Source organism: Pan troglodytes, chromosome 14 (genome assembly GCF_028858775.2).
Source record: "Pan troglodytes isolate AG18354 chromosome 14, NHGRI_mPanTro3-v2.0_pri, whole genome shotgun sequence".
Taxonomy (NCBI): domain Eukaryota; kingdom Metazoa; phylum Chordata; class Mammalia; order Primates; family Hominidae; genus Pan; species Pan troglodytes.
The window spans coordinates 30307708-30335050 of NC_072412.2; the positions used below are offsets into that span (position 1 = coordinate 30307708).

A 27343-nucleotide genomic window follows, 5' to 3' on the forward strand; every position below is an offset into this window, starting at 1 on the left:
TTTAGAAATGACACCATAAGATGAACTTTATTTTAAAGCTCATAAAAGTGTTCACAATCAGTTACAACAGGATCGACATTTCTTCCATTCCACACTTTCACATGACAATATACTGTATAGTGAGAGAGAAAGTTTAAAGTTTTTGTTCTGCATGCTGCTAACACATTTGACTAGCTTTTGTTTTACTCATTGAATTTTTACTATCAAAGCAAAAAGTCATTTTCTCTTGGACAGAAATGGTTTTAGAAAGCCCTTATGAAGTCAGACTTAGTCTTGTTTATAAACATCCACCCACACACATGCTGAATGGAGAGCAAAATGCAAGAAAACTACCTTGGCAGGAACAAATGCTTAAAGATTTTAATCACAGCCCTCTTGAACAAGCAGTACAGTTTTTCTTCTCCAAAAGACAAAAGTCAGTTTCATCCTCAGTGATGCAAATGGTGAGACTGCACAGAAAGCTTAGTATGAATTCACAATTCCACAGGAATCTGAAAGTTACCAAGGCAATTTCCCTTTTAGGATCATAAAGACTACAGACTTAAGCTTTTTTTCTTTTTCCATATAATACACAAAATTTCTAAACATCCTTAAAAAAGAAAATATAAATAGTTTCAGTATGTTATGTAGAGTCACATACTATGGCAAAAATATTTTATTAATTGAAGGAATAGGCCAATTTAAGGTTGTCTAGTCCAAGTCCATATTAACAGAATTTTTCTCATTAGGGTAACATTCACCATTCTGATGTGGAGGTTCAGCACCAAAATTGTTTTTGTCTTCTAAATCTTCTTCCTTTTTATCAATATTTGGGCCATTTGGAGTTCTTTCCAGTTTGGGTGATTCAATTTTTGGTTTCGGTTGTGTTACAACGGGTTCACATGTGTTGTTCAATTCCTAAAGAAAACAAAAACTAGTTATCAGATTAACTCAGATCCATCCAGTTCATTTTCAACTGCTTCTCCACATACCCAACCCACTATTTTTCTACCAACTCCAATTACACATAAAATAATTACATTTTCTCATTACACTTGCCCCAAACCACAGTTTACATTCTGACCAAAAGAGAGTATTAATATTCTTCCATGATGTGTTAGGACTATGTACTTACATATATTCCTTCAATCCTCACAACAGTGTTAAAAGACAGAAATTATAATCTCCACTTCATGGAAGACAATGGTTCAAAGAGGTTAAGTAACTTCAAGATCAGGAAAACTAGTGAGGAAAGAGCTAGAATTCAAGTTTACAGCTTGAAACTGACAGTGCTTAAAAGGGTCACTTTTCCTTCACCTTCACTGTGTTTTGAACATTACTCCAGAAGAACACTTTTCCCAGTTTCCTTCCAGCCTCACATACAACAAGACCTAGAATTTCCTAACCCCTTTTTCCTTACTTTGTTTCCCTATAGCACTTAACATCTCTGATAGATGACACAGGCTTGTTTACTGTTGGTCTCCCTCCCATTACAAGATGAGTTCCATAAGGGCAGAGACTACACTTTGCACACTTGTTTAATCCTGAGAACAAGGACTGGTACATGACAGGTGCTCAACAAATACACTTGTTGAAATGAATGAATAAATGGAGAAGTGGAAATTCAACAAACTTATGAGGTCTTCTGTATTTTGTGACAGAATAATAGACTAAGAAAAGCTGGTTTCAGTTAGGATGAGGTAAAAGATTTACAGGAAAAATGGCTATGTTGAAGGTTCAAATGATTGCAACTTGAGTCCGTAAGTGAACCCAGCAATAAACACGAGACAGTAACACTGACCTTGATTTTTGTTTTAATTTCCTGAGCACGTACAACTGGATCCTGATCAAGACTCTTTTTAGCCTGAGCATTCATGACATTATTCATCCATTCCATCACTTCATTAACAGACTTCTCCACTTTTTTCATTTCAGACTCATCAATATGGTTGTATTTCTCATCCTGAACAAAAATAACACGGTCATTCTGTAGAATTTATTGAACAATAGTATCTCATTTGACTCAACTTTCCAGGAAGCTCAAGTTCAAATCTACCTCTAACCTCAAATACCAAAATTTCAAAGTTAGGACTATTCATGATGATTCCCAGCTTAAGTGTTAGCTTATTAAAATCTAGGTTAACTTCCTCCCTATGTACAAAAAGACTGACTCACCTTATTTCTGAAGTCAGCTGCTATCTTGGCATAGTGCTGCAGCCTCTGTCCTAGTTCTTCAAACATTTTTGGCCGTTCTTCAGCTTCCTGAAACCGAACTTTAACTGGAGTGCCAATTTTCTAAAATAAAATGTAATAAATTAATAGTTATCATAATTTTATTTTAAAGTCTATAGTTTAAAACACAAGTACCACCTTTTGGGGGAGAAAACGACCTACCATTAATTCTTCCAACTTGTCAACATATGCTTGTTTAGCTTGGTCCTCTCCTTCTTCATACAGCCAGTCTTCAGTTTCTGTGAGGAGTCTCAAAAAATTTTGATGATCCTTAACACAAAATATGACAATATTAGTGGCACTCGTACTTCAGAATTTTTCACAACAAAACAAAGAGGTATTCTCACACTAGGTAGCTAATCTTATCTAGGAAGGCACTCTGATTTGGCTTCTCTGCCTTGTTACACAGAGACCTTGAAAATGGCTCTCATTGACTTAAAATATTTTATCTTAGAAGCCCAATCTGTACAATGAAATGTGGTTTCTAGAAGAGTATCTTCCTGCTCTCCAAAAAATAAAACCAGGTCTTAGTAACTTTTTGTTGACTTACACAGCTATCAAATGCTGAAGGGGAAGCTATACAAATTGACAATCACTGAACGCATGAAAAAATCATTCCTAACCGGTTCATGTATGGTATGACTTCTACTCTAGCCCTGGGAGGTCCTACCTGGTTCGGTCATCTCAACTTTAGAGATCCCACCATAAGAAACTCAGAGAATGTCAGGACAGAGCTAAGAACTGAATTACATTACAAGGTAGCCCAGAGACCTTAGAACTATTAATAAAACAGACTCCAAATTTCACTTTAAATGACCCGTAACTAAATCCTAGATTTTTATCTAGTCAGTTTCTTTTTTTCCAAGTCCTATCTTTCACAGTTGTGCTTCTGGGATTTACTCACAGCCATACTAACTGGGAGTCAAGAAAAGGGATAAGGGGAATAATGGGGCTTAGTAAGCTCTGGAATGACTGGATGAACACATCTTATGAGATGAAACAATGACAGGAAAGCTACCAAGGCAGCAGTGTCACCGCATTTGACGTTTTTAAAAGCGAAGATTTTTCTCGTATTTATCCTAGACCCTATGACAGTAATGCCATAGACTCTACATAAATATTTGATAGGTTCTCTCTTCTAGATGGTAAAAATGAAGAGTTTTGGGGGTAGGCTAGTACAAAATAAAACTGCTCATCACCAACAAGCCTCTTTCTCCATAACTTTGTTTTCTGTTTCTAAAAAGTTTAAGTTACATAATTGAGTAAAAGCTTAAGCCCCAACTGTCAATTCTGATATTAAACACTTCATGAGACTATCTGAACAAAAACAGAGCTCTAAGACATACCTGCTCACATATAAATTTTTCATATGGTCCACACAGCTTGTCTCTGAACTCATACACATATTCCTCAACTGCATTTTTAGCATCATTCCTTTCTTTTTCCAATTTATCTTGCATTATCATCTTACCCTGTCAGGAAACAGGAAAGGTTAATTCCAGTCTTCTAGTTAAGCTAAATTCTAAATATGTAGACTCTGGGGTTTAAAAAAAATGATACAAAACAAATTTTAGTGTTAACACAGTTCCAATTTATACCTTATCAAACTCTTCCTACAAACCAAACAGACATTTCCATTTTCTAAATACTCAGGCTGAAGTTTGATTTTTTTAACATTGTAACCGATTACACAGACTTCATATTTAATGCTAAAAAAAAAAAAAAAAAAAATCAAGCTACTGCTTAAATGTAATTTTGTTTTCTTGTATACAAATGGTTATCCATATTCAGATTAATACTGGCCAATGTATAACAGTCACACCACTCTGCCACATTTTTAAATCAAAGATAAATAAATGGACTACAGTTTATTGTTAAATAAACTCCTAAATACAATGTTCCCACCTCAGTATGGAAAAACCAAATCTCAATTATTTCACATATTATTCTAGAATTTCAGACTACTAAAAAAACACAATGTATTCTAATAGAAATATTTAGTGTGCCGTGAAATTCCAACTGTACTGTGCTCTGTTATGATTTACTGCCATCCAATTTTTTCACAAGAACTCAGCCAATCATGTTATATCAAGCAGAAAGATTTTTTTGTTAAAAAAAATTAAACTGCAAAATTCGTTAGTTTTGTCTTCATCCTATCCCTAAAACTATACAAAACTTGGGATGAGAAAGAATTATGGCCATTTATCTACTAGAAATATAGATATCAGGGCCAAGAAACTAAACATATTTCAAAATAAAAATATTTAATTGAAGTACTTACCTCTGTCTCAATATACATGTTAAGAAGGTCTTTCCCTAACTGCCAGACCAAGTTGGCTTCAATAGGCAGCTCAACATTCACCACCTTTATTTTGGGCTTTTTAGCTTCTGGAGGCTGGTCAACTTTTTTTTCATTTGCCTTGGGAAGAGGAATAAAAAAAGGAAAAAATTTTAAACAACCCACTTGGAAAAACACACAAAAAAAATGTCCTCATACTTACTGATGACTTGGGCAAAAATAAAATCTCTAAAAATCATAAAGTTGGAAGAGTCTACAGGATCACCTAATTCCCACTATTTTAAATCAGGGCTGCTATTAAATATGCCATACCTTCCTTCAGGAATTCACTGGGATATTTTTCTCTTCTATATTGAACAATCTCTCCTGCTAAAGCTTTTCTTCGCAAGTCTTTACTTTCTAAGCCCTTTAAATATTCTTGTAAATCCCATGAGTCAAAAAGTGAAAATTACTAAATTATCTTTATAGACTCTAGAACCTGTCACCTAAGGGCAAGCTTCGACCAGTACAAAACACGTTAGGATCATCTTAATTCCTGTAATATTAAAGGCCCTATATGCCAGTATGCCTGCTTTAATTACAACTAGCACTATGCTGATGAGTGCCTTTTAAAATTTCCTCATTGAACTTGGAGTATATATATATATATATACTCCATACACATACACACACACACACACACACACACACACACACACATTATTACTATCCACCTTTGAATTGTATCATTTCTCATAAGCAACTTTGCAAGGTAAAAAGAGATGAGTCTTAAAGTAGCAAATGGACTGATGTGACACATGCCAATCATTTATGTAGGTTTTTCAAAATATGTAAATACAGGGCTAAAGAAGTAAGTATCTCCTGTGGCCTTCAATTTTCCAAGCCTTTGCTATGCATTTCCATTTCTGCAGGTTCCTACTAATACAAATGACAAAGAACACAACTGAGCAGACTCAGTTGTATGACAGATCAGATGACAACCACAGTGTGTAACATGTATCCTGTAGGTAGGATGGTAAAACGGGAAGAGACTGGCCCATGAGGCACAATAATCATAGCCATAGATAATTTTGAGGAGTTACAATGGATTAAAAATCTTAGGCACTTTATCGAAGAAACTGGGTCTAGAAAGTTCAATGACTTGCCTAAAATTAAAGAGATGGAATTAGATCCCACGTTCCAGAGACTGATCTCAGTGTTCCTTAGAAATCACCTATCAAGTGCCATAAGCTGTATCACTACGGATGAGCTAGGCAGTCAGCCTACAGTCCTCCCCACATCATTTTCCTGCTAGTGCACACAATCCTTCAATACATTATGCATGCTCTGAGGGCATGAGCCACAGGAAAGAAAAATGAATCCAATCAAACATACACCTAGGAAGACACTGGAGAGCAACAGATGTTGGGAAACAAATGGGTAACAGCACATGTATGGAAGTTAAATGAAGACAAGACAACCTGATAGTACCCAATTAAACCAACTACTGACAAAACCAGCATCACAAAATGGCATTTCAACATGGAATGGATGAGGAACTCTCTCCAAAGGGGTGAGTAATCATGCTCCAAAAGGTTTGAGACTAGTGGTCCTACCTACAACTAAGGAGCATGAATGAGATCCTACCCAATGTCATGTTCTAGACAGGTACTAAGACTATCAGCAAGAGTTGATGTGTATGCTCATCCCAAGTCAAGGAGTGTGCTGTTGAAACTAAGCATCTATTTTTCCAAATAACCACCATCATCACACAACTGAACAGTAGAAAACAGAGAGCAGCTTTCAGAAATCAGAGTCAGGACCCACAGCTCACATTGGGAGGCCCCAGGATCAATGAGGGGACAGAAGAATTAAAAACTGGAAACTTTTACATAGTATAGAAACCTATCCTGACCCAATGAAAGATTGTGTAATTTGCCTGAGGATAAAAAACTCTACCCTCAGAATGTAAGAGAAACCAAACAACCAAGAGCAGGCTAATTATTTACATGTAACTTGTATAGAAAATAAAGTTCTACAAAACATACGGTGATTTATAGTTAACAACAGAAATTTTTCAATATCCATCTGACCATGAATCTTAAAGGTTTGATTACAAACTGTCATTTCCCAAGGCACACAACATCACTATATTTAAGTTAGCTTCCGATACCTACTGTGGAAGCAGGACAAAAAAATAATTACCTTGAAGTGCAATCTGGTTATTACCAGATCACCATAATTAATTTACTTAAATTTGACCGATGGCTTGAGAGGAGAAAGTTTACTAGACTCCTATAGCCCATATATTTATCATCTGATTAGTTCAAGTGAAAACTAATCATGTAGCCCTGGAAAATATCAAGTTCTGCCTTTGGTATTAGAAGATACCTCTGCTCTTTGAAAGACAACGAACAGTATACATTAGTCTCTTGTTACTTCGAGTGGCAGTTAATCAAGAGAAGCTTTTAAAAGTTTAAAGCAGGACATTCAATTCCCTTAATTGAGCTTGAATATCTCTAACTGGTTTTAGTTGAAAAATACATAGAAAATCAACAGAAAAAAATCCTACACAGAATGAAATCATTTGGTGCTTGCTCTTGAAACTGCAATTTAATGATATCATTAATGATTACACGTTGCAACATTGTCTAATGGAATGAACTAGAAGAGTCACTCACTTTGTCAGCATCTGGGATTTTGTTTTCTTCTGAGGTAAGTTCAGGTGAAGGGGGAGACTGTGAGGTTTGTTGAGCATCAGTTTGTACCTGGGGCTGTGTTCCAGCTTCACTGTTGTCTTGCTGGACATTTTTCTGAAATGAAAGCCCAGGCACAAAGGATGTAGAAAGCAGGTGTACTTGTATAAATTTTTAAAGTTAAAGGGCACCAAAGAAAGTACACTCAATTTCTGAAATCTTAACAGGTGGGGAGAAAAGGTACTGGATAAAAACAAAATGAACACAAAGTACTTGAAAACTTCTGTAGAAATTCTAAACCTGTAAAAAAATTCTTTGAATGACAGTAGTTAATATCGTTAAATAACACACGTAAGCATTTAATTGATGTGATGACAATCAAGAATTAAGAACTCTCCTTTAGGAAGCTCATCTAAGTTAGTACAGATATTAATTCTCTAAGGCACTGGAAATAGATTACTCCAGGCCTCTTTCCTAGAAACAAGCTTCCAAAACCTATTTTACCAGCAGCCATCATGGATCTCAACATATCTCCATTTCAATTTACTAAACAGTTACATAAAATGGCCAATTATCAGTTATTTCGGGATTCATCACTTCAGCTTATAGATAGCCAAGACTCACTCTGTCCCCACTTTCTGTGATCCAGCTATTTATACCTTAAAAGATCTCAGAGTAAAGAATAAATGCTACATATTAACAATCCTAATTAAAAATTTGGTAAAGAAAAAGAAGAATGAACCCTAGAGTTTCCTAATTTTCTTTTTTAGTAGCCCTCAATCCCTAATATATTAGTGCTTGCTTGATCTTTACCCATCTTTGGAAGAGGGCTGAAATACTCTAGGTTAACTACTTTCTGTCCACACTGAACTCTCTCATATTTTTCTTCTAAGGTCAAGATTCTAAGATAGACACTGAAGTATTTAGAAACAAGGCATTCCTGATATCCAAAAGGTACTAAAGAGATTGAGAAAGTATATGGCACTCATCATTTAACCCATCACTGTACATTAGAATTTTTCTAGATGAGAATAAAACTAAGGTTCAGAATGTTTATGTTGCTTAGACGTTCTAGAAAGGTAACAGTGATCACTAGATAACGCACTTTCTCACATCTTAACTAAAACACCACACTCACTGCCTCCCTCTTAAGCTATTTCTAGTTATTCCCTAGAAATAAACTGTAGTTATTGTAATACTTTAGCTTCCTAAAATTCTTCTGTTGACCACACAGAACTAGCACTCATGCTAATGATGAATAACAACTCTTACTATACGCTACACAGACACTTCTCTTCCTTCCTCCCACCATACAGAAAACCATGTAAAAATAAAAACAAGTTCTAAAATATCAAAGCCAATTTTGCCATACAATTTAAAAAACTTTAATATTTGGTAGCTATTTCAAACAGTTTTTGTAGCAGTCTGTTTTTTAAGTTTCTTAAACGTCAGTCAACATTCGACTTCTCAATGTGTGGTCTATGTCTTCAAAAAACCAAAAAACTCCCAACTCAATGAAACATCATCTACTCTGTCATATACTAGTTACTTCAAATTAAGTTACACAGAATTTAGTCACAATTCACCAAATTTCAAGCTGTGTATTACCACTAACCGGCAAGCGCTATTATCATTACCTAAAATTCTGATCAAAATTATTTATGAAGGAAAACATTCATTTTAACCCTTCCCTACCCAATTCTCCTATAGCTTAGAACTAAGTCAACTCTATTCAAACACAAAGGTTTATCCACAAACTTACATCAGTGTCTGGGTTTTCTGGTGGTCTCTGATTCAGACACTCCATGTCAGCTTCAGAAGACATTTCATTCTCCTCAGTTGGGACTTTCTCCACCATAGATGCCGTAGAGATGGTGAAAATGCCATGGGTGTTGACTCGCACTTTGACTTTTACTCTAGATTTTTCTCCATCTTTCTGTGCAGAAACATTCTGAACTACAAAGCGGCCTAGAACAACAACAACAACAAAAATCACAACATCACAATTTATTTAGAATTAAGTCTAAATCTCTGTAGAGGAGGCCAGGTGGGTGGTTCATGTCTGTAATCCCAGCACTTTGGGAGGCCGTGGTGGGTCACTTGAGCCCAAGAATTTGAGACCAGCCTGGGCAAGATAGTGAGATCTGTCTCTACAAAAAAAATACAAATTAAAAAAATGAATAATAAATTAGCCGAGCACAGTGGCATGCGCCTGTAGTCCCAGCTACTCAGGAGTCTGAGGCGGGAGGACTCCTTGAGCCCAAGAGTTCAAGGTGGCATTGAGCTATGATCACATCACTGCACTTCAGCCTGGTGACAAAGTGAGACCGTGTCTCTTAATAAATCAATAAAAATCTATCTGTGTAAAGGAGACAGATAAGAAAAATACAAAGGCTAAAAAAATAACACTTGAGAACTGCTATTGTAAAATCTTCTACCTAGTCTTTACCAAATTGAAGTCCTCTAATATATACTATAACTATGACCTCTTAAAATATATACACTTGAAATTAATCTTAGCATGCCATAAAAACTTTCAAAGGTAAGGGCACTCTTATAACTATTTTATTTAACACTAGGCAAACACTGAGTCTAAGATACTGATAACAAGCAGTCCTTGTCTCCTCCTACCCTACTTCTCCAGATGGGTGAGCACAAACTGGACATGAAAATTTGTTTGCAAGCATAAGGAAGATGATAGCAAGCACATGCTGAATTTTAATCCTATAACCTTTTAAAGAGTACCATTCTCTTGGTTAAATAATCAAAACATTTAGCTGTTTTAAATAAGGGAGGTGAGCCAAAATCTGTATGAAAGCCTGAAATTATTATGTACAATACAGTGGGGTTCCAGAACATTACTAATGGTTAAAAGTGCAGACTTTAATCCAGACTGTCTGGGCTTGAATCCTGGCTGTGTGGCCTGTTACAAAAGTTACCTTTCTATACCTCTGAGGATTAAGTACAGTGAGCACTTACTACAGAACCAAGTGCTAGGTGTAAGTTATAGCCACAAGTAAGTACTGTTACTCCAGAGACCACTGAGTCAAAAATAAGTATTTTGAACCTATTATGTGCAAGGCTCTAAATGGAATTTAACTGCCTAGTATTTAAAGTGCTGTCTATATAAACACACAGAACTATAGATTTAATTACAATGTCACTGAAAGATGAAGGAATACACCTTGATTAATTGTCAAATCAGTAGTTCAGGAAATATTTGCCAAAAGATCCATCTATCTAAAGAAACAGCATTTACTCTGGAAAGTGGGATGTAAGATGGCTCAAGTATGTACGACGTTTTCAGTTTCAATCAAACATGAAAAATTAGATGCCATGCCAAAGAGCTGGGATTTTATCTTCCACACAGTAACGAGTTAATGCACAGATTCCAATTTATCAAAATCTTACAAGTCTACATGCAATGATTTCTTCTCCTAAAAATAAATTCATGAAAACTGTTTTAAAAACAATACACCACAATTCTGGGTCAGAACATTTTAGCCTTTAAAGTAGTAAGAAAGAAAACACAACTGATCAGGTTGGACTCCTTCAAACAATTTATTTATGAAAAGGTGTGAGGCAAGGGTACGTCCTGAAAAGACCTAGCAATATTGGCAAATTTCATCTATGGTCTGGGAAAGAGAGTTACTATGGGTAAAAGTAGATGGATGGTGTCAAGTGTCCCCCCAAAATATGTATCAAAAAAAACTTATCTTTAGAAAAGATAACACAAAGGTACACTTGAGAAGTAGATTCACAATGGTCGCTGACTCAGGTTTTAAATTAGAAGTAACAGACTGCAAATTACACTTAACCTAGAGAAAAAGTTAGTATTAAAAGCACGGATAATCCTTTATATACAGACTGTATCAGAACAGCGAAAATATTAAAGTGTTCATATATATATATACACACACACATACTTTTAAGTAACAGCAGAACTCCAAGTAACAGAACTACCAAGTCATTCTATCTCTAGACCAGCTGACTCCTCAATAAAGATATTTCTCCATCATCATTATTCTAAACAGAAAATGTCTTCACACAGAATTATGTTCCCCTCAACATTACTAAGAATAAGACAACTTTTAAAGTTTGTACAATGAGTGAGAAGCTAAGTCTTTAACTAAAAGAGTAAAATATACACAATGAACTCCTTACCTATTTTTGCTTCTGGATATGGAACTCCTTGGGGATCAGAATAGAAAGCTTCTAGCTCAAAAGGCCCCCTTCTCAGAAAGGTGAGAACTTTGGAGAAAGGAGCAGCATGGTTTCGACTAAAGACTTCATGAACACTAGAGAGAAAAGAAAAAGGCATTCAGCAGATGAAGAACTTAAAATATGCTTACTGTGCTACACAAACAGAAAAGAGACTTTCTAAAATCTTTATCAATTCTATCTCATCATTTACAATACCAAAATGAGAGAAATATTTTGGTAGATTTGGCTGTTGAAAGATTCCAGGTAAATTAATGACTACTAGAGAAGTCATTTGTTAATGACTCTACTAGAGAAGTCATTTGTTAATTTTTCTTCTTTACATTACAGTATCTGAATGTTATTTTCTGCTACATACCCTTCAGTATCTTCTGAATCATGGTTCCAGATCAGAGATATTGGAAAAGGAACTGCATCTGTGACGGAAAATTCTCTAACTTTAAATGCCGGGGAAAGTATTGCACACTTAAAAAAAAAAAAAAAAAATCATGAGCACATGAACACTTCCCAGTCATCTTTTAATATAAAACTCAATTCCAATGGATGGACAGGGTTTTCAAAAAAAAAAACAAAAAAAACAAAAAAAAAAAACTCACATTCCAGAATTATTTCCAGTATATTTCATCTAAACAAAGAATTTATTTTACCATCTAAATACTATGCCAATTACTAGGTACAAAGACAAATAATATATCTTAGGATAACGACAATTAATCAATAACAGGTTTCACAGGGGATTAGGAAAAAAGCCTGGTCTTTCTAGAAATGCCTTGCTGATAGCAATTTCAAATTGTATCACTTTTGAATATGTATAATACATACATACATAAACAGTTCTGTCTACACTGCTTTCCAAATGTCTGAGAAACCCCCCAAAGGGCCATAATGTTCATATCTTTAAGTAATTTTGTAAATGAAGCAAGCAATGGTAAATTCAAATTTGGGAAAGGCAACACCCAACAGATAGGTGGACAATTCCCTATTTAGGCAGGACATATAAAAATAACTAAATAGATGATTAAGCTGAATAGACCAAAAAAGTCAATTCATCATTTACTATAGGATCCTTCAAAAGAGAGGCCAAAATTAGCTCTACTTCTGAAGAAAATATAAACTTCCACCATTTGAAGGAATCAGTTAATTAAGGAGGCATATTCCATTATGAAGAAAAAAGCAAAAACAAAAACCCCATAGAACAGGATGGATAATACAATGGATTATTATTAATAATTAGTATCTACATATTCTTCCTTTATAAGTATACAAAGGCAGTCACTCTAAATACCTTTGTTTACAGAATCCTGTTTCATATTTTAAAAACTGCTACTAGCTTAAAACTCAAATGTTAACTTGAAACTTTATTTAAAACTATATTTAGATCTTGACTATAATATCCTAAATATAAACTAATATTTTCTTTTTTTAACCGAATAACTTCTAGATTTGGTGTTTTTCACCAAACTAACTTCATGCTTCTGGGCTGCCTTTTTATCTGATAAGCAGATTAAAAATCAATTTGGGGATACGAGAGGGTTATCTATTTTCTAAAACCATTTGTTAATATTTCTAACACCCTGAAAACTTCCCCTAAATCAATTCCTTATTATATCAGATTACCACTGTAATTCCCTGTGTGTTTTTTAAGTAACAACTGCCACTACCACAAAGCTAATTAGTGTTTCAGCTGTGTTTTCTGTGATATCCTCAGAATCATGCCTGTTTTTGATTTCCAGCTTGAGAAACACCAGCTTGGTAGTTCTTTCAATTGAAATTTACTGGATCTTTTAGATTTGAGTAGCCTTATCTCCCTACAGCTTTACAGGTTTGTTTAAAATGTCCTTCTGCTACCTAGACACAGGTCTCTGTTTATTATCTCACCATGACGACATCCAGTGGAAACTGTTTAAGGACTGTACACCAAGCAAAAGCAGAGTTGAGAAAGTACCTGTAATGCACATCCTCTGGCTACTGCTTCATCTGCATTGAGTGTTGTGCTAATATCTTTTCCAAAGAATTTGGCAATTCTTTCCTTCACAGCTGGAATTCGTGTAGCGCCTCCAACAATCTCAACTGCACTCACATCTTCTACTTTGAGATGAGTTTGTTCCAACAGTGAATAAAGGGGTACTTCTATCTTTTGCAGAAGTTCAGCACAGAGTTCTTCAAATTGTGACCTTAGCAAATAAAAACTTGTTTTTAGAAAAGTTAAGACCAATATCCTGTCCTACTTTTGACAACCCAATGAATTTCATTATTTTCCCCCTCAGACACCTTGGATCCCACATGGGCCAAGTTTAGCTGTATTGTAGTTTATAGCTCTTTTGTTTTTGATAAATACACCAAACAGGTGCAGAAAGATGATGCGGAAGACAGTTCTCCTGGTATTACTCAAACAAATCATTTTACATGCTTATGACTGCCATTTTACCTTCTAAAATTTTTCCCCCTGACACAGAGTCTTGCTGAGTGCAGTGGCACAATCATAGCTCACTGGAGCCTCAAATTCCTGGGCTCAAGGGATCCTCCCACCTCAGCCTCCTGAAAAGTTGTGACCATAGGCATGTACCACCATGCCCAGCCCTTCTAAATGTTTTGATCTGATTCTCATTACTTTCAATGGTTATTTCCAGTCCCTGCACAGTATCTCTGTGAAACGAGTTTTCAATTACTGGCCCAGAAATACTAAAAAGTGAAAATACCACGAAGACTTGAGGGTAGTACTTAGACCCATGAGAGTACTTAGCAAAGGTATTTTTAAAAGCCCTCTTCACATAAGTGCCCCTAGAGCTAGTGGTGATAAACAACAGCATCTCCAGCCACAGGCATGTAACACACAATTCTGAAATGTAGGCCAAGACTCACAACACCCACTAGAACTGACACCTGGGCTACAGTTTCAAAAAAAGTTCCATCTATTTAATCTGTAGAATTCAAGACACACCTGTTCATCTTTCCGGAAACATCTTTATCATTCATAAAGCATTCGATATTCAGTGGAAGGTCTGTGCTGTTAGAGCTCATTAGCTTTTTCAGTTTTTCACATTCCTGATATAGACGTAGGAGTGCTCGTATTTTGGATTTTGCATCCAACTTGTACTTAGTTTTAAATTCTGCACAAAAATGTTCCACTAACTTTTCATCGAAGTTTTTTCCTCCTAAGAAAGGATCAAAAGCTGTTCCCAGTACCTAATTTGGTTGAAACAACAAATAGTCTGGTTATTTTCAATCACATTTGTAACTAGAATCTTAAATATTACTACTCAAACAATGAAAGACTAAGAGACTCAAGACTATATTTAAATTATAACATGAAATCCAAATCAGTCAGGAATAAATCTCTAAGATATTTTTGACTTTTAAATGACTACATAGAAAATAACTGTAAAAAGCCTTTTCTTTCCTAAACAAGAACACTTAAGAGTATGCTAAGACAATTACATCATCTTTATGGAGCTCAACCTTAGCAACCGTTTCTTGTTAACATCTTTACCTAAAATAAAACTCTTCATTACCAAGAAGAAAAAGCCTAGTAAAGAGGCTCAGTAGCTTAAAGTCACAACACTTAACGTGTTTTGGACACTGAGTTCCAATGTATGACTTTACCTTCAATTTTCCCTTGTTAAAAGCACAAGCAGACACTTGAAAAGCTGAATGTCCCATATCAACAAAAACCACTATCCGAGGTTTCTCATCCAGGCTTGGGAGATCCTGCTTATAAATTCCGTAATTCAAAGCAACTACAAAAAATAAGTATGTTTCAATTCTTTGGTTCACATTTTCTTAGGAATCTCACTGTTACATAAAATTACACATGCAGGAAGCTTGATTATTAACTTGAAACAATTAAAGGTGAACACATTACATTCCTTTTATACCTGACTTCACACTGATTTTCTTGGAATTAATTATTACTCTTTCTGATTTCAGAACAATGCTCTATCACTTTTCAATATATGGAGATGTGCTAGACAATACATATGGCGTGAATACAGTGAAACATAACCACGTATCACAGACAGTATCAGACTCATTATGCAATACTTACATTTTAACCACAGCCTGCTAGGACACCGCTTATCCAAAAAAATTAAGAATTTAATATACAACTACAGCAACTATAGTTCCTACCAATTTTCTTTTAGATCTGAGCTAAATAGCTGATCAACTTTAAAAAGTTTTTTTTCTGAACTTTAAACAACTGTATTTCTAAACATGTATACCTAAAAACATATTTTTACCAATATTTAACAGTTTTCCAAAAACCTAACAGAAATATGAGTAAAACTTTTCAGCATAAAAACTGATTTTTTTCCTTAACTGATTTTTTGTTCATCTGTAATCATAATAAACTACCAAAAGCTCAAGAAAGAGATGCTGTAATCACCACTGTATATCCACAATACCTAGCCTAACACATTCAAATAGTACAGGCTTAAAGCAATATTTGACAAATGATCACCTATCTACAGTTCAGTAGATAAAAAAAAATTTTTTACACTAAATCATTTACTTATAAGCCAAGGTAGTTTTGAAGCCCAGAATTTTTAGATTGTGGGAAAAATTGCTTCCTAACTATAAATGCAATGTAAGGAAACAAAGCTAAATCCAACCTACATTTTCAAAGGATTAAAAAACATGAAAAGAATTCTCTAATGAAAGCAGATTCATAAGTTTGATAAAATACCAATTTCTCATTAACCATAAGCATTTTAAGAGGTAGACTTTTGTTTTCAAATCTGACTTGACTTTTTAACAGGCTGTGTTTCTGTATCTTTAAGAAAGTAATAGCACTGAGAACATCTTTAGTTCTGATAGTATATTCACTTCCACACAAATGCCTTTTCCTTACCAGCTGTCATGTCATTCATAAGTCTTAAACAGTTTAGGCCAACAATCTGTGCAGCATCTAATACAGATCGCCTCTCAGCATCTGTAAAGAAGGAGGGGACCTACAAACAAACAAAAAATTTTGAATTATCTAGAACACAAAATATACTTAGAAATTCCTCACAAACCACTTATAAATTCACAACAGTCCAGCTAAGTAGGTGCCTCGCCAAGTCACAAAACAGAAATAGGGCTTTAGTTTTCTGCAAGCTCCTTAACCTTCAGAAACAGTAACTACTTTTGAAAAGGCTGTCCCAAAATTACAGGATCAAAATAGTCTTTCTTATAACCAAGTTCAAGCTGAAATAAAAATTAATCAGGAGTTTCATAAGACATATTCAAAGTTACATAAATCTAAGAGAAAACTTGAAATTAAAGCAGATCAAATCTGCTTCCAAACTAGTTGTAAGTTTCTACTGGCATTAGGAAATTATAATGCTAGGTCAACATTTAATGTTCAACATAATTAAACTATAGGTAAAAACTACATGAACTTAAAGAGCTAATTCTAACATATGCCACCACCCTTTCAGTTCTGCTATTCACTGAGGTGCTCTTTAATTCAGTCAACCTGTTAAGATCACAAAATCACTTTTTGGCAAAGCCTTTCAATTTTCCTAAGAGTAAAAACAACCCAAGGGCTGAGGTTTCTTACAGCACTGCCTTGAGCTATTCTAGTTGTAATTCTTTTTTGACTGCCTTCTAGTGCAGCACTTCAGGATACTGTTCAGGAAAAAAAGTATCTAACAACACATTCGTAGAATCATTTAAGTGCAAAGTACCTAAGAGAAAGTTTAGTATGGTGATTTTTCAAAGTTGTCCAAAATATTTGTAGATGCTTGAGAGAGAGACATGAGCAAGAGCAAAGGTGGATCTCTGCTCACCTTTCAAATCAGAACACTTCGTCCATCAGTTTCTCAGCTCACCAGGGGAAAAAAAAATGTGGCAAAAAAAAAAAAAAGGAAGGGAGAGAGTGGGGAGGGAGAAGCCACTGACTTATAACTTAATTCTTTAATTTTGCCAGAGATTAAAACACTTCCCATCTTGCAAGGACAGCAGGAGAAATGTTAGCCCTTCTGCCTCATTCATTCATAAAGGCTTGTTGCTGACTGATCTCAGCCGGCCACATTGCTCATACTATAGAGCAAAGACCATGCTGTATTTAAGTCCAAAAGCATACCCCACAACCTATCAAGAAGTGACCCAAGACACCTGGGTGAGCAGAATTTACCTTTTTGGTGTCCAAATAAAAGATGACTTTTGTCCATTTCAAGTACCCTTTGATAGTCTAACTAGTAATTGTCCACTGAAGGTAACAGGCTTGCTGGTGTTAAAAATTTAGGTTTTGTCACTACTGGTAAGCTACGTTTTAAAACTCCTAATACACTGGTTTCTCAACGGAGGGTAGAATTCTTTCACCTGTGAAAAGCTCCTGTGCTAAATGTACAAGCCTGATAGTGCAGCAACTAACTGTATTAGAATACTCACAAATGGAACCAGTCAAAATCTGTATTTTCAAAAAGCCTCACAAGAGATTTTGATTTCCATTCAAGAACCTTTGCCGCTTCTGGCTAAAAATATCACTCAAATCTACTTTGTAATGCTCTGGAACACATGTTAATACAGTCCAGTAGAACACGATCTCTAGTAACTAAAGAACAGCTTTCCCACATTTCATACTTAAAAGTAATACAAAGAACGCAAAAATGAAATAAAACACACTGCCTTGCTGAATTATACTTACTGAAATAACACAATCTGTTACTGGTTTCTTGAGGCTGTTTTCAGCAGTTTCCTTCAGCTTAGTCAACAACATGGCTGTTATCTGCTCCACACTAAATAGATGTTCTTCACCCATGTACATTACCTATATTGAAGGGAAAAAATGTTTTAAACATTGTAGTACTTTAAGCTACATGCCACTATTTAACTTCCAAAAATTAGCACACATTCCCTTCCACAAAATCTTTATTTTATTGTTGTAGTTGTTTTGGGAAGAAGGAAGAAAAGGAGGAAAAAGGGAAGGGGAAAGAGGGAAGGGGGAGAGAAAGGAAAAAAGAAGAAAAGAAAAAGGAAGAAAGAACTTCTACCTAAAGATGAAGAGGAGCGGAAGAAAGCGAGGGCAGATATACCCCACCCAAAATCTAAGTCAAAACATTAAAGAAGGTAGTAAATTTCCACTCTAACTGAAGAGATGAATCACTAGGATAAATATTATTGTGTGTTGATCACAAGACAGGAATACCTCTGCAAGTTTAAAAAAAGATTCCTGGTGTTACTACACTATTGCTCTCCAAACAACTGCAACTGGGCTGTCTCAGAACAGACTTTTGATACATGAACGCAATGTCGATTTTTTTTCCAACACCAAATAAACCTAAATTTTACAATTGCCAAAAAGTCAGAAGAAACACAAATTAAGTTATAGCATATATATTACCATTTGAATAATTTTCAAAGACAATTTAGCATCTATCTACTATACTTTAAAAGGAGCTGAATAAAAAAAGAACAAAAAGACCACCTGGTGTAATTAAGAAATTTAAGTAATAACTCAAATAAGTTCATACTTTTAAGTATTAATAAGTTGGTATTTTTCTAAGGTTGCTCAATTATATTACCTTTATTCCAACTCCACCATTTTTCAATGGAACCAAATCGTAACTCAAGTTTTCCTTCTCCTTTTGAATGAAGGGGTCATTGAATGCTCGGCCATGAAATCTTTTGAAGTTAGACACCGTATTGTTTGCATGAGTGATTTGCTGCAAAAAGAAGTTTGAGATTTTAATTTTTTTCTTTAATTTCACCACCTACCAGTAATTTTAGTAATTTTATTTATTCACTTTACAACTCAAACCAATCCTATGAGTGCGCGTAAGTTGCCCTGAGGCCCACCAATTTCACTGAATTTCCCAACTATGAACAGATTTTATTTATACTTTTTCCTTCTCCTATAGAAAATGCCAGAAAGTAGGCAGCAAGAGGGAACAAGAGGCAAAACAGTGTGACGACGGACTTTAAAGATTTCAAAATCTGCAAGATAAACTCAAAGATAGTGAAAACTATCACTAAAGCTCTGAACAAACACACTAGAATTTTATCACTGTTTCATTCCTTTTTTTCCCTGCTAAACTTGTGAAGTTTTATACCCAATGAATGAATAGATCTAGTAGCACTATAGCCAAATTATAATTTTGTTTAAAAAAGTTAATTTTTGGCCAGGCGCGGTGGCTCACGCCTGTAATCCCAGCACTTTGGGAGGCCAAGGCGGGTGGATCACGAGGTCAGGAGATGGAGACCATCCTGGCTAACATGGTGAAACCCCGTCTCTACTAAAAATACAAAAAATTAGCCGGGCGTGGTTGCGGGCACCTGTAGTCCCAGCTACTTGGGAGGCTGAGGCAGGAGAATGGCGTGAACCCGGGAGGCGGAGCTTGCAGTGAGCCAAGATCGTGTCACTGCACTCCAGCCTGGGCGACAGAGCGAGACTCCGTCTCAAAACAAAAAAAAAAGTTAATTTTTATAGCTGGGCATGGCAGCACATGCCTGTAATCCCAGCTAATTGAGAGGCTGAGGCAGGAGAATCGCTGGAACCTGGGAGGCAGAAGTTGCAGTGAGCCAAGATAGCGCCATTGCACTCTAGCTTGGGTAACAAGGGTGAAACTCATTCTCAAAAAAAAAAAAAAAATTAAAGTTAATTTTTATAGTCTAATAAATTGCTAAGCGGCCAGGATAAACACTCTGTGCCAGAAAATGCATGGATCGCTACCTTTCCTAGCAATAGCATGAAATGCTAGTTATCTACACCAAAAAGTAGAAGGCAGAAGAGTAATTCAACAAGTTTCTAAGTGACCTAATGTTTTCAACTGCATGTGCGTATTCTGAAGACTTGAGAGCCATGGTTTTTAAAAACAAGACATTGAACTGCTATCTTACACAACTGGCGCACGTTTGTTAAACTGTTGTAAAAGATGGTGTTTTTTTAATCCACCGTTTTGGTCAAATATTTTAGGTAAACTCTAGATTGAAAAGCCCCACTTCAGAGCACATTTCACTCAAGGGTACCTCATTTGAAACAAGAAATAACTGTAAGATTGAAAACTAAGACTTCTGAAATTATTAGCTTAAAAATACCAAAACAGTGTATTATTTACTTTTTCTCTTACCTAATTTTTTGAATAAAGGGAAGAATACAGTTAGCTTGGCAGTACTAGTTTTCAAACAATATAGAATTCAAGCAAGTTTAGGTCTTAAAATTCCTTATGTGTCTAAAAATGAGATGAAGTATGTCTAGTAGTATACTGGCCAAATATGAGTCTCAACAGATTCTTCTCACGTAATCACAAGGATGCAACAGAATTTTAGGTCTAGGCTATCAATATCCTCAATGGGCACATTTAAAGGATTGTTACAACTAAAGTCCCACTATCCTTTTGAACATATTTTGAGTGTGCCTATTTCTCCTTTCCTTTTTCACCCCTTTTAGTTATCTCTCTCTTCCAATGTAACAAGGAAATAAAGTTAAATCCAACCTACATATTCAAAGGATTAGAAAACATGAAACCATTTTCTAATGAAAGCAGATTCTTAAGTTTGATAAAGTGCCAATTTCTTATTAAACACAAGCATTTTAAGAGATATTTTTGTTTTCAAATCTGACCTGATTTTTTAATAGGTCAGTACTAAATACATTCCATAATATATAATACAGTACTCAATCTAGTCCAAAATTTTCTTTCTTAGCAATCTATTTTCTGTATTTAGAAAAATGTTTTTTATTTCAAAGAGCCTCTCAAAGAGCATTTCACGTATCTTTTACTGTTTTTCTCTCCACCTCCAAGGGGTCTGTCTAGATCAGTGCTGTTCAACAGAATTACATGTAAGTCATAAAGGAGAGCTACCTACATAAAATTTTGTAGCAGCCACGTTAAAAACTGGTAAGAGATTAGATTAATTTCAATTAACTTAGGCCAATATATTTTAGGAACTATCACTTCAATAAGTAGTCAACAGAAAAAAATTGATGAGATACCGTACTTTACTTTTCAATTTGATTAAAAAGTAAAAAATCTCATGTGTATTTTATACTTCACATTTTGATTCAGACGAGCCACATTTCAAATGCTCAATACAGTACATGGCTACCATATTTTTTAAACAGCACAGGTCTGGACAAAAATTTCTCCCAGTCCTACCTTAATTACTAAGTAACCTGAAAATGCTTTTAAACACATAACTTCTTAGAAGTTCCTTCTATAAAAGGAATCTCTTAAATGAGTATCACGAGAAACTTCACAAGAACTTAAAATGCCTTGTTTATAATTTCTAAAAATTAGATAAATGAAAGGCAGCAAAAAGTTACTAAAAGTTAAAGTCAGCAGGCCAGGCGCAGGCTCACACCTGTAATCCCAGCACTTTGGGAGGCTGAGACAGATGGATCACGAGCTCAGGAGTTCGAGATCAGTCTGACCAACATGGTGAAACCCCATCTCCACTAAAAATACAAAAACTAGCTGGGCGTGGTGACACGCGCCTGTAATCCCAGCTACTCAGGAGGCTGAGGCAGGAGAATCGCTTTAACCCGGGAGGCGGAGGTTGCAGTGAGCCGAGATCGCGCCACTGCACTCTAGCCTGGGTAACAGAGCGAGACTCTATCTCAAAAAAAAAAAAGTTAAGGATGGCAGATTAGAAAGTTAAAGTCGATCTTAATAAAACAAGGGAAAGGGAACAGAAAGGAAAGAGTGTCATCATCTGAAGGTTCATAAAGAATACTTGAATTACATTTTTAAAACTCAAAAATACATAAACTGAGGCACACTTTACCCTCTTTTATGTCTCTTGAGATTTTCCTTTTAAAAACTCCCCCCTTAAAAAGTGATCCGAATTCTCTTAAAGAACATACCTGATTTTTGGCTGCAACTCCGATTGTTCTATTTTTTGATCCAAATGATATGACTGACCTAGAAAAAAATATATTCCAAAAATATTAAAAAGCATAAAGGTTGATATTTTAAACTGATAAAATTCTAACATAAATGTCCTACCCATTAGGGGACAGGGAACAAGCATAGCACAATTTTAAGGTCTATAGCTTTCATCAGATACTCAAAAGGGGCTTCCACTTAATTGCTGCTCTGAGATCCAACCTAGGTGGCAGTTCTACTACCCCAAAAACCTCTGCTCATGGCTCAGGAATTCTCCAGGTTCCAGTTATTATGAACCGAACATTAACTTTGAAAATGTTTTAAATACGTTAACGGTATTATTAATTTGACCCTACACACGACTAACAAAAAATAGGATGTGACTCTACCTTTCAGTCACAAACTCTGTACAAATCTAAATGTCATTGTCATACCGAGTTTTGTTCTGATATACCACCGGCTTCTTTAGGAATCAAAAGTTTTTATGCAAACACAAGCAAATGAACCCAAGTTACACCTCTGAAGTTTAAAGAGCACAAAGAGGTTCCCATCTGGGAGATTCTGCCGGAGAAAGAAAAAAATGATGCACAACAAGTACCATGGCAAAACAGAATATAAATGTCGAGGGAAAGGAGTGACTAATCAGTTACATCAAATCTGTTTTGAAGAGATGGAAAGTGACTTATAACTGTGAGACAACCTTCTCAGCCACCATGGAAATGGAACCGCACAATAACAGAGCAGAGACTAGCTCAAAAAGTCTTGTGAGAAGAAAGTAAGTGAATTAGGTTTTGGATTAGAGGAGTTATCTAATTCTGGATTACTAATTCAAATATAATCTAATTTTGGGTGAGTTACTCCTACCTGCTTAGGTAGGAGTAATGGTAAACGAGATGAGCAAAACGGGAAAATACTGAGGGCATTAAGTACCACCCTGAAGTTTAAATTTGCTATAATAGAAACATCCTCAAACTACATTATCTGAGCAAGTGTTAAATAAAATAGCATCCTAAAAGCCAAAGAAGTGTCCAAGCAGAAGCTAGACAACAAACCGTCAAAATCAGAGCATCACTGTAAGCTCTGAATAACCATACACTTGCAGAATGGATCTACTCATTTTCCTAAGGGAGAATCAAATTAATTGTACTAAATAACAATTAGTAGCTGATACAATAGAATCCACCACAGTTATAGTTTAACAAACATATTAAGGGGAACTCCAATACTGCCCTCAGTTCACATTTTTCAGGGCCATACCTGTTGTCTTTGATTTCACACAGTAGTCCCTGTATAACACAATTTTTTTTCCCACACTCTTCTCTGAAAAGCTTTTCTTTGTTTTATTGGCTCAACCAGAACAAAGTATAAACTGTATCTAGGCATGAAAGCCTGAAATACTGTTTTCTTTCTTACTAAACTCCAATTAAAAAAACCTTAACCAAAACACAAACTTAGATCTGCAGGGGTAGATGTACAGGTTGCTCAGAACAGTCTTCCTAACGTTACTAACATTGCCAAATATTTTGCCTCAGATTTTCCACTCAACTTTCATAAACGTTCTCAGCACCCAAATAACTGTATTACCCCAGTCATTCTACCTTTAGGTTCAATGTTTTCATTTTGCACTTTTCATCCTGAGCTTGGGACATTTGAAAAAAATTAATAGGTACAGTATTTTCCTTGAGATGAAATCATTTGTTTTCATCAATGCACATGCAGATATGTTTGTATATATTCCCGTCCGAAAATATCCCTTCACGAAACTTGCTTTTTAAAATGTTGCCCTTTGCCCACCCTATGCTCCTATAGAATATTTAGTTCAGTGACGACATTCATCCTCTTGTGGCGTCCTAGCACAAAAGTATGCAATTTTTATTCTCTTTTAAATAAACTGTGCAAAATTAATTTTAAAAATACGGTTTACAATTCCTCATGAATGGCAAAGAGCAAAAAAAAAGACGTTTACATCTTTCGACAATGATCCCGGGCATTAAGGCCAACAATGTTAGCAACGAAGAGACTGGGTAAAGAGAGGTGGGCTCATCTTTCATAGGACTGCTTCCGTGGTCGCTAACAACAATCCGCCTGCTCACTGGACAAGCAGCGACACAAGCTCTGGAAGCTTCCAGTTCATTTCGAGATTCACAATGCGGAAGAAAAAGCCCGGCAGCCCGGCTCCGCGGTGCGCAAAGATATGCGCGAAGGGAGGAGGACAAGCTGGAGGCGGCTCAGCCAGCTCAGAGAGGCCGGGTGGGGATACGGGGGCGGCCGCGGAAGGCGCAGGCTGCAGCCTGCCAAGAAAAGGGAGCGAAGTTGCGGGCTTTGCCGCAGCCCGACCCCCAGTAGGTTTTGAAAACCCCCAATAGGAAGCCCGCACAAGGTGACGACCCTTAGAGTCTCGACTCTGGGACTCCTCTCACCCCCGTGAATCCCTGAGACAATCCCTTCTCCAATTTGTGATGGCAAGCCCCCTCATCCCTCCTCTGGCCGGGTCGCTGGTCCCTAGTTCCACGGAGGGGTGCGCCGCTGCCCAAACGCCTCCGTTTGCCGCGGTGATCCGTACAGCCAGCCCGCGATCTTGGGTCCCCACACTAAGGGCCCAGAACCTCCTCCCATCCACCCTCGCAGACTCCCACTTACGGGGTGCACCGGTCGCTGAACTCATTGGCGATGGTCTCGATGCCCCCGGCCCGGGCTACCGCGATGTAGCAGCTCTGCGAGCCCACGTCCAACCCCACCACAGACATGGCCGGCTCGCGGTCCGCCTCCGCCTCAGGTCTCGGTCTGCGTCCTCCGGCCCCCTGCCTGCTTCTCCTGCCGCCGCTTTCTGCCCTGGCCGCGTTCTGCTCCGGCCCGCGGGGTCTGGCCGCTCCTCTGACACTCAGAAGGGCACACAGACAGCCGCGGCCTGTCAGGAGCCTCCTACTCCCCCGGGGACAGCGGCGGCTGGCTGATAAGAAACCCTGGGAGAAAGCGGGGCTCAGCCTCCGCGGGTCGCTCCGCACCTCGAGTTGCCTGCCTCACTCTGCCGCGGCTCGCACACCGGCGCCGGCGCTGAACTACCGACCCAAAAGGGGAGGTCCCACTTCCTCAGCCTTATGTATCGCACTGATCAGAACTTTCCAGAATCTGCGGCATTTACTCACCGGCGCCTCCACCGGCCCCTCCACGTGCCACTTCCGCTTCCTTCTTCTCGAGCCTTCTGGAAAGATTCTACCCAATGGGCAGCCGGTCCCCGGAGAACGGCCGCCGTTGCCATGGCAGCGACAGGGCCGCTCCCGTGCCATTGGCTCAAACCTGCCTCCGCCCACTCCCGCCCTAGCCACAGGCGTTTTGCTGCCCTAATAAAACAGGCAACGAAGAATGACTCCAAAACTCGGAATAGTCACAATTTACTACCGGGAGGTGGTGTCCGATCCTTAACGCTAAAGGGAGGCTGGGCGGGCGGACACAGACCCCATTTTTGCAGAGACCCCAGACACCGGGATGGTGGGGAGGCCGGCCAGCTGTCCGGAGAGCATGTTGGGAATCGTAGTCCCGCTGGGAGAAGTGTGCGCCTTGCATGCTGGGATGTGTAGTCCTGGCCGCAGTGCTTGCTGGGACCCGGCTTTGTCTTCTGGGACTCGCGAGAGAGGCTGGGTAGGGTTCTGTCTGGCGCTTTTGCGCGGGTTCCCTGGCAATAAGCGTCATTTTGTTCGTTTGTTTTGTATTCACTTCTATTATTGTCTGGATTACCCCGACAACTGGTGCTTTACGACTTAGGAGAAGGAACACCAGTTTAAACCGCTTATAATAAAAGCAAAGGGATTGTGTTAAGTATTCTTGTATTCATCAGGCAGCAGGATGATCTCTTGTGGAGTAAAATGTCAGGTGTTTTTTTTTTTAAGAAATCGATTTTTAGTTGTGACGTCATTTGGCAGGCTGTCCACGGTATCACTTTCTGCTTATTTTTAATAGGTCTGATTTAAGCCGACGCTGTTCTACCCTGCCACTCCTAGCCATAAATTGGTATTGTGTGTAAGTTTTGCTTCTTGTTTGATCTGAAGCAGCTTTTGTTTCTTTCCCTCAGAAGCGATGTCCCCGTTAACTTTTGTTCAGTAAAGAGACAGTGTAAGAAAAGGTGGAACTGTGTTGCTGATAACTTATCAGGTCTTTTATACCCTTTTGTGTCTTTTTAAGTTTGCTTCTGATCCCTGAGTTTACCTTATGTCAGGCATGTGGAAGTATAAGCACAGTTCAAATATGTTATTGGATAAGCGTGTAATTGAATAAGGAGTTGTAACCTAAAGTTAGAAAAATCTAACTCATAAAGAGTATGGGAATTCCTCCTTGTCTATCAAAACAAGTTGGTTAAGTCAGAGGCAAGGCAAAAGGCCCAGGTTTACATTACATGTAAATTGTATGTGCTTTTGCTAGTTTTCCTGCTACTTAGGTGGCTTACTTAACATGCTTCAGTTAACTCACCTTTAAAATGGGAGCAATAATAGTTATCACGGGGTTGTTGTGTTCTTAAATTTGGACATATAGTTAGCTGTAACTATAAGTTATTTTTGTTATGCATCCCAAAAACTTGGTTTCTGTCCCCACCCCCCGCCCACCAACTTTTTCTTACATGTCAAAACCTTATAATAAAATCCATGGAGACATAGCAATTTTGAACAGAAAGAACCTTTGAGATTATTTGGTCTGCTTCCCACATTTTAACTGCCGTACGAAGAGGAGACATGAACAGTTCTCAGTCTTTGGAGCCAGACAGATTTGGGTCAGGTTCAAATCCTTGGCACTCTACTAAGATGTTTTATATAAAGTACAGCTTGTAAGGGCACCAGGCCTCCTGGAGTCAGACATCATGGGCTTGAATCCTAGCTATTCTTATTTGTGAGCTGTGTGATGTTGCGATAATTACTAAGCCTTTCTGTATTCCATCTCATGGTGTTATGTAATGATGGAAACTATATATAAAGCACTAAACATATATAAACATAAACATATAAAGTCTGTCATCTTTGTCAAATTCCTCTTTGCCCTCTGTTTCCTCGACTGTAAAATGGAAGTAATACCTATTTTTGCTAGGATTTTGGAAGGATTAGATATAAATAAAACATGGTATGGTGGTATTTGATAAA

General features: G+C 37.2%; 1 protein-coding gene across 4 annotated transcripts; it reads right to left on the reverse strand.

Annotated features, from left to right (window-relative positions):
- HSPH1 (heat shock protein family H (Hsp110) member 1) lies at positions 1-25738 on the reverse strand. Of its 4 annotated transcripts, XM_063792040.1 has the most exons (20): positions 25364-25519; positions 25016-25091; positions 24858-24912; positions 22196-22253; positions 18915-19055; positions 18038-18160; positions 16256-16355; positions 15010-15143; positions 14348-14592; positions 13352-13580; positions 11765-11871; positions 11350-11483; positions 8948-9153; positions 7171-7302; positions 4493-4630; positions 3558-3683; positions 2374-2481; positions 2155-2274; positions 1781-1942; positions 1-897 (listed from the first exon to the last, which is right to left on the reverse strand). In XM_063792040.1, exons 1-20 carry the CDS (start codon positions 25502-25504, stop codon positions 691-693), a joined length of 2742 nt encoding a protein of 913 aa, XP_063648110.1. In that variant the 5' UTR covers positions 25505-25519; the 3' UTR covers positions 1-690. The 4 variants fall into 4 exon arrangements, with proteins under 4 accessions (XP_063648110.1, XP_003314151.1, XP_063648109.1 ...); XM_003314103.7 differs by having other exon boundaries at positions 24858-25738; XM_063792039.1 differs by lacking the exons at positions 24858-24912; positions 25016-25091 and having other exon boundaries at positions 25364-25491.
- Positions 25739-27343: the final 1605 nt, after the last annotated feature.

Coding starts and splice junctions, on each gene's coding strand:
- HSPH1 (XM_063792040.1), bottom strand. CDS start 25,504: ATGGCACGGGAGCGGCCCTGTCGCTGCCATGGCAACGGCGGCCGTTCT. Junction 22,254..24,857: donor TTCAGCGACCGGTGCACCCC/GTAAGTGGGAGT, acceptor ATTTTTTTCTAG/GTCAGTCATATCATTTGGAT. Junction 4,631..7,170: donor AAATCCCAGATGCTGACAAA/GTGAGTGACTCT, acceptor CCTCTTCCCAAG/GCAAATGAAAAAAAAGTTGA.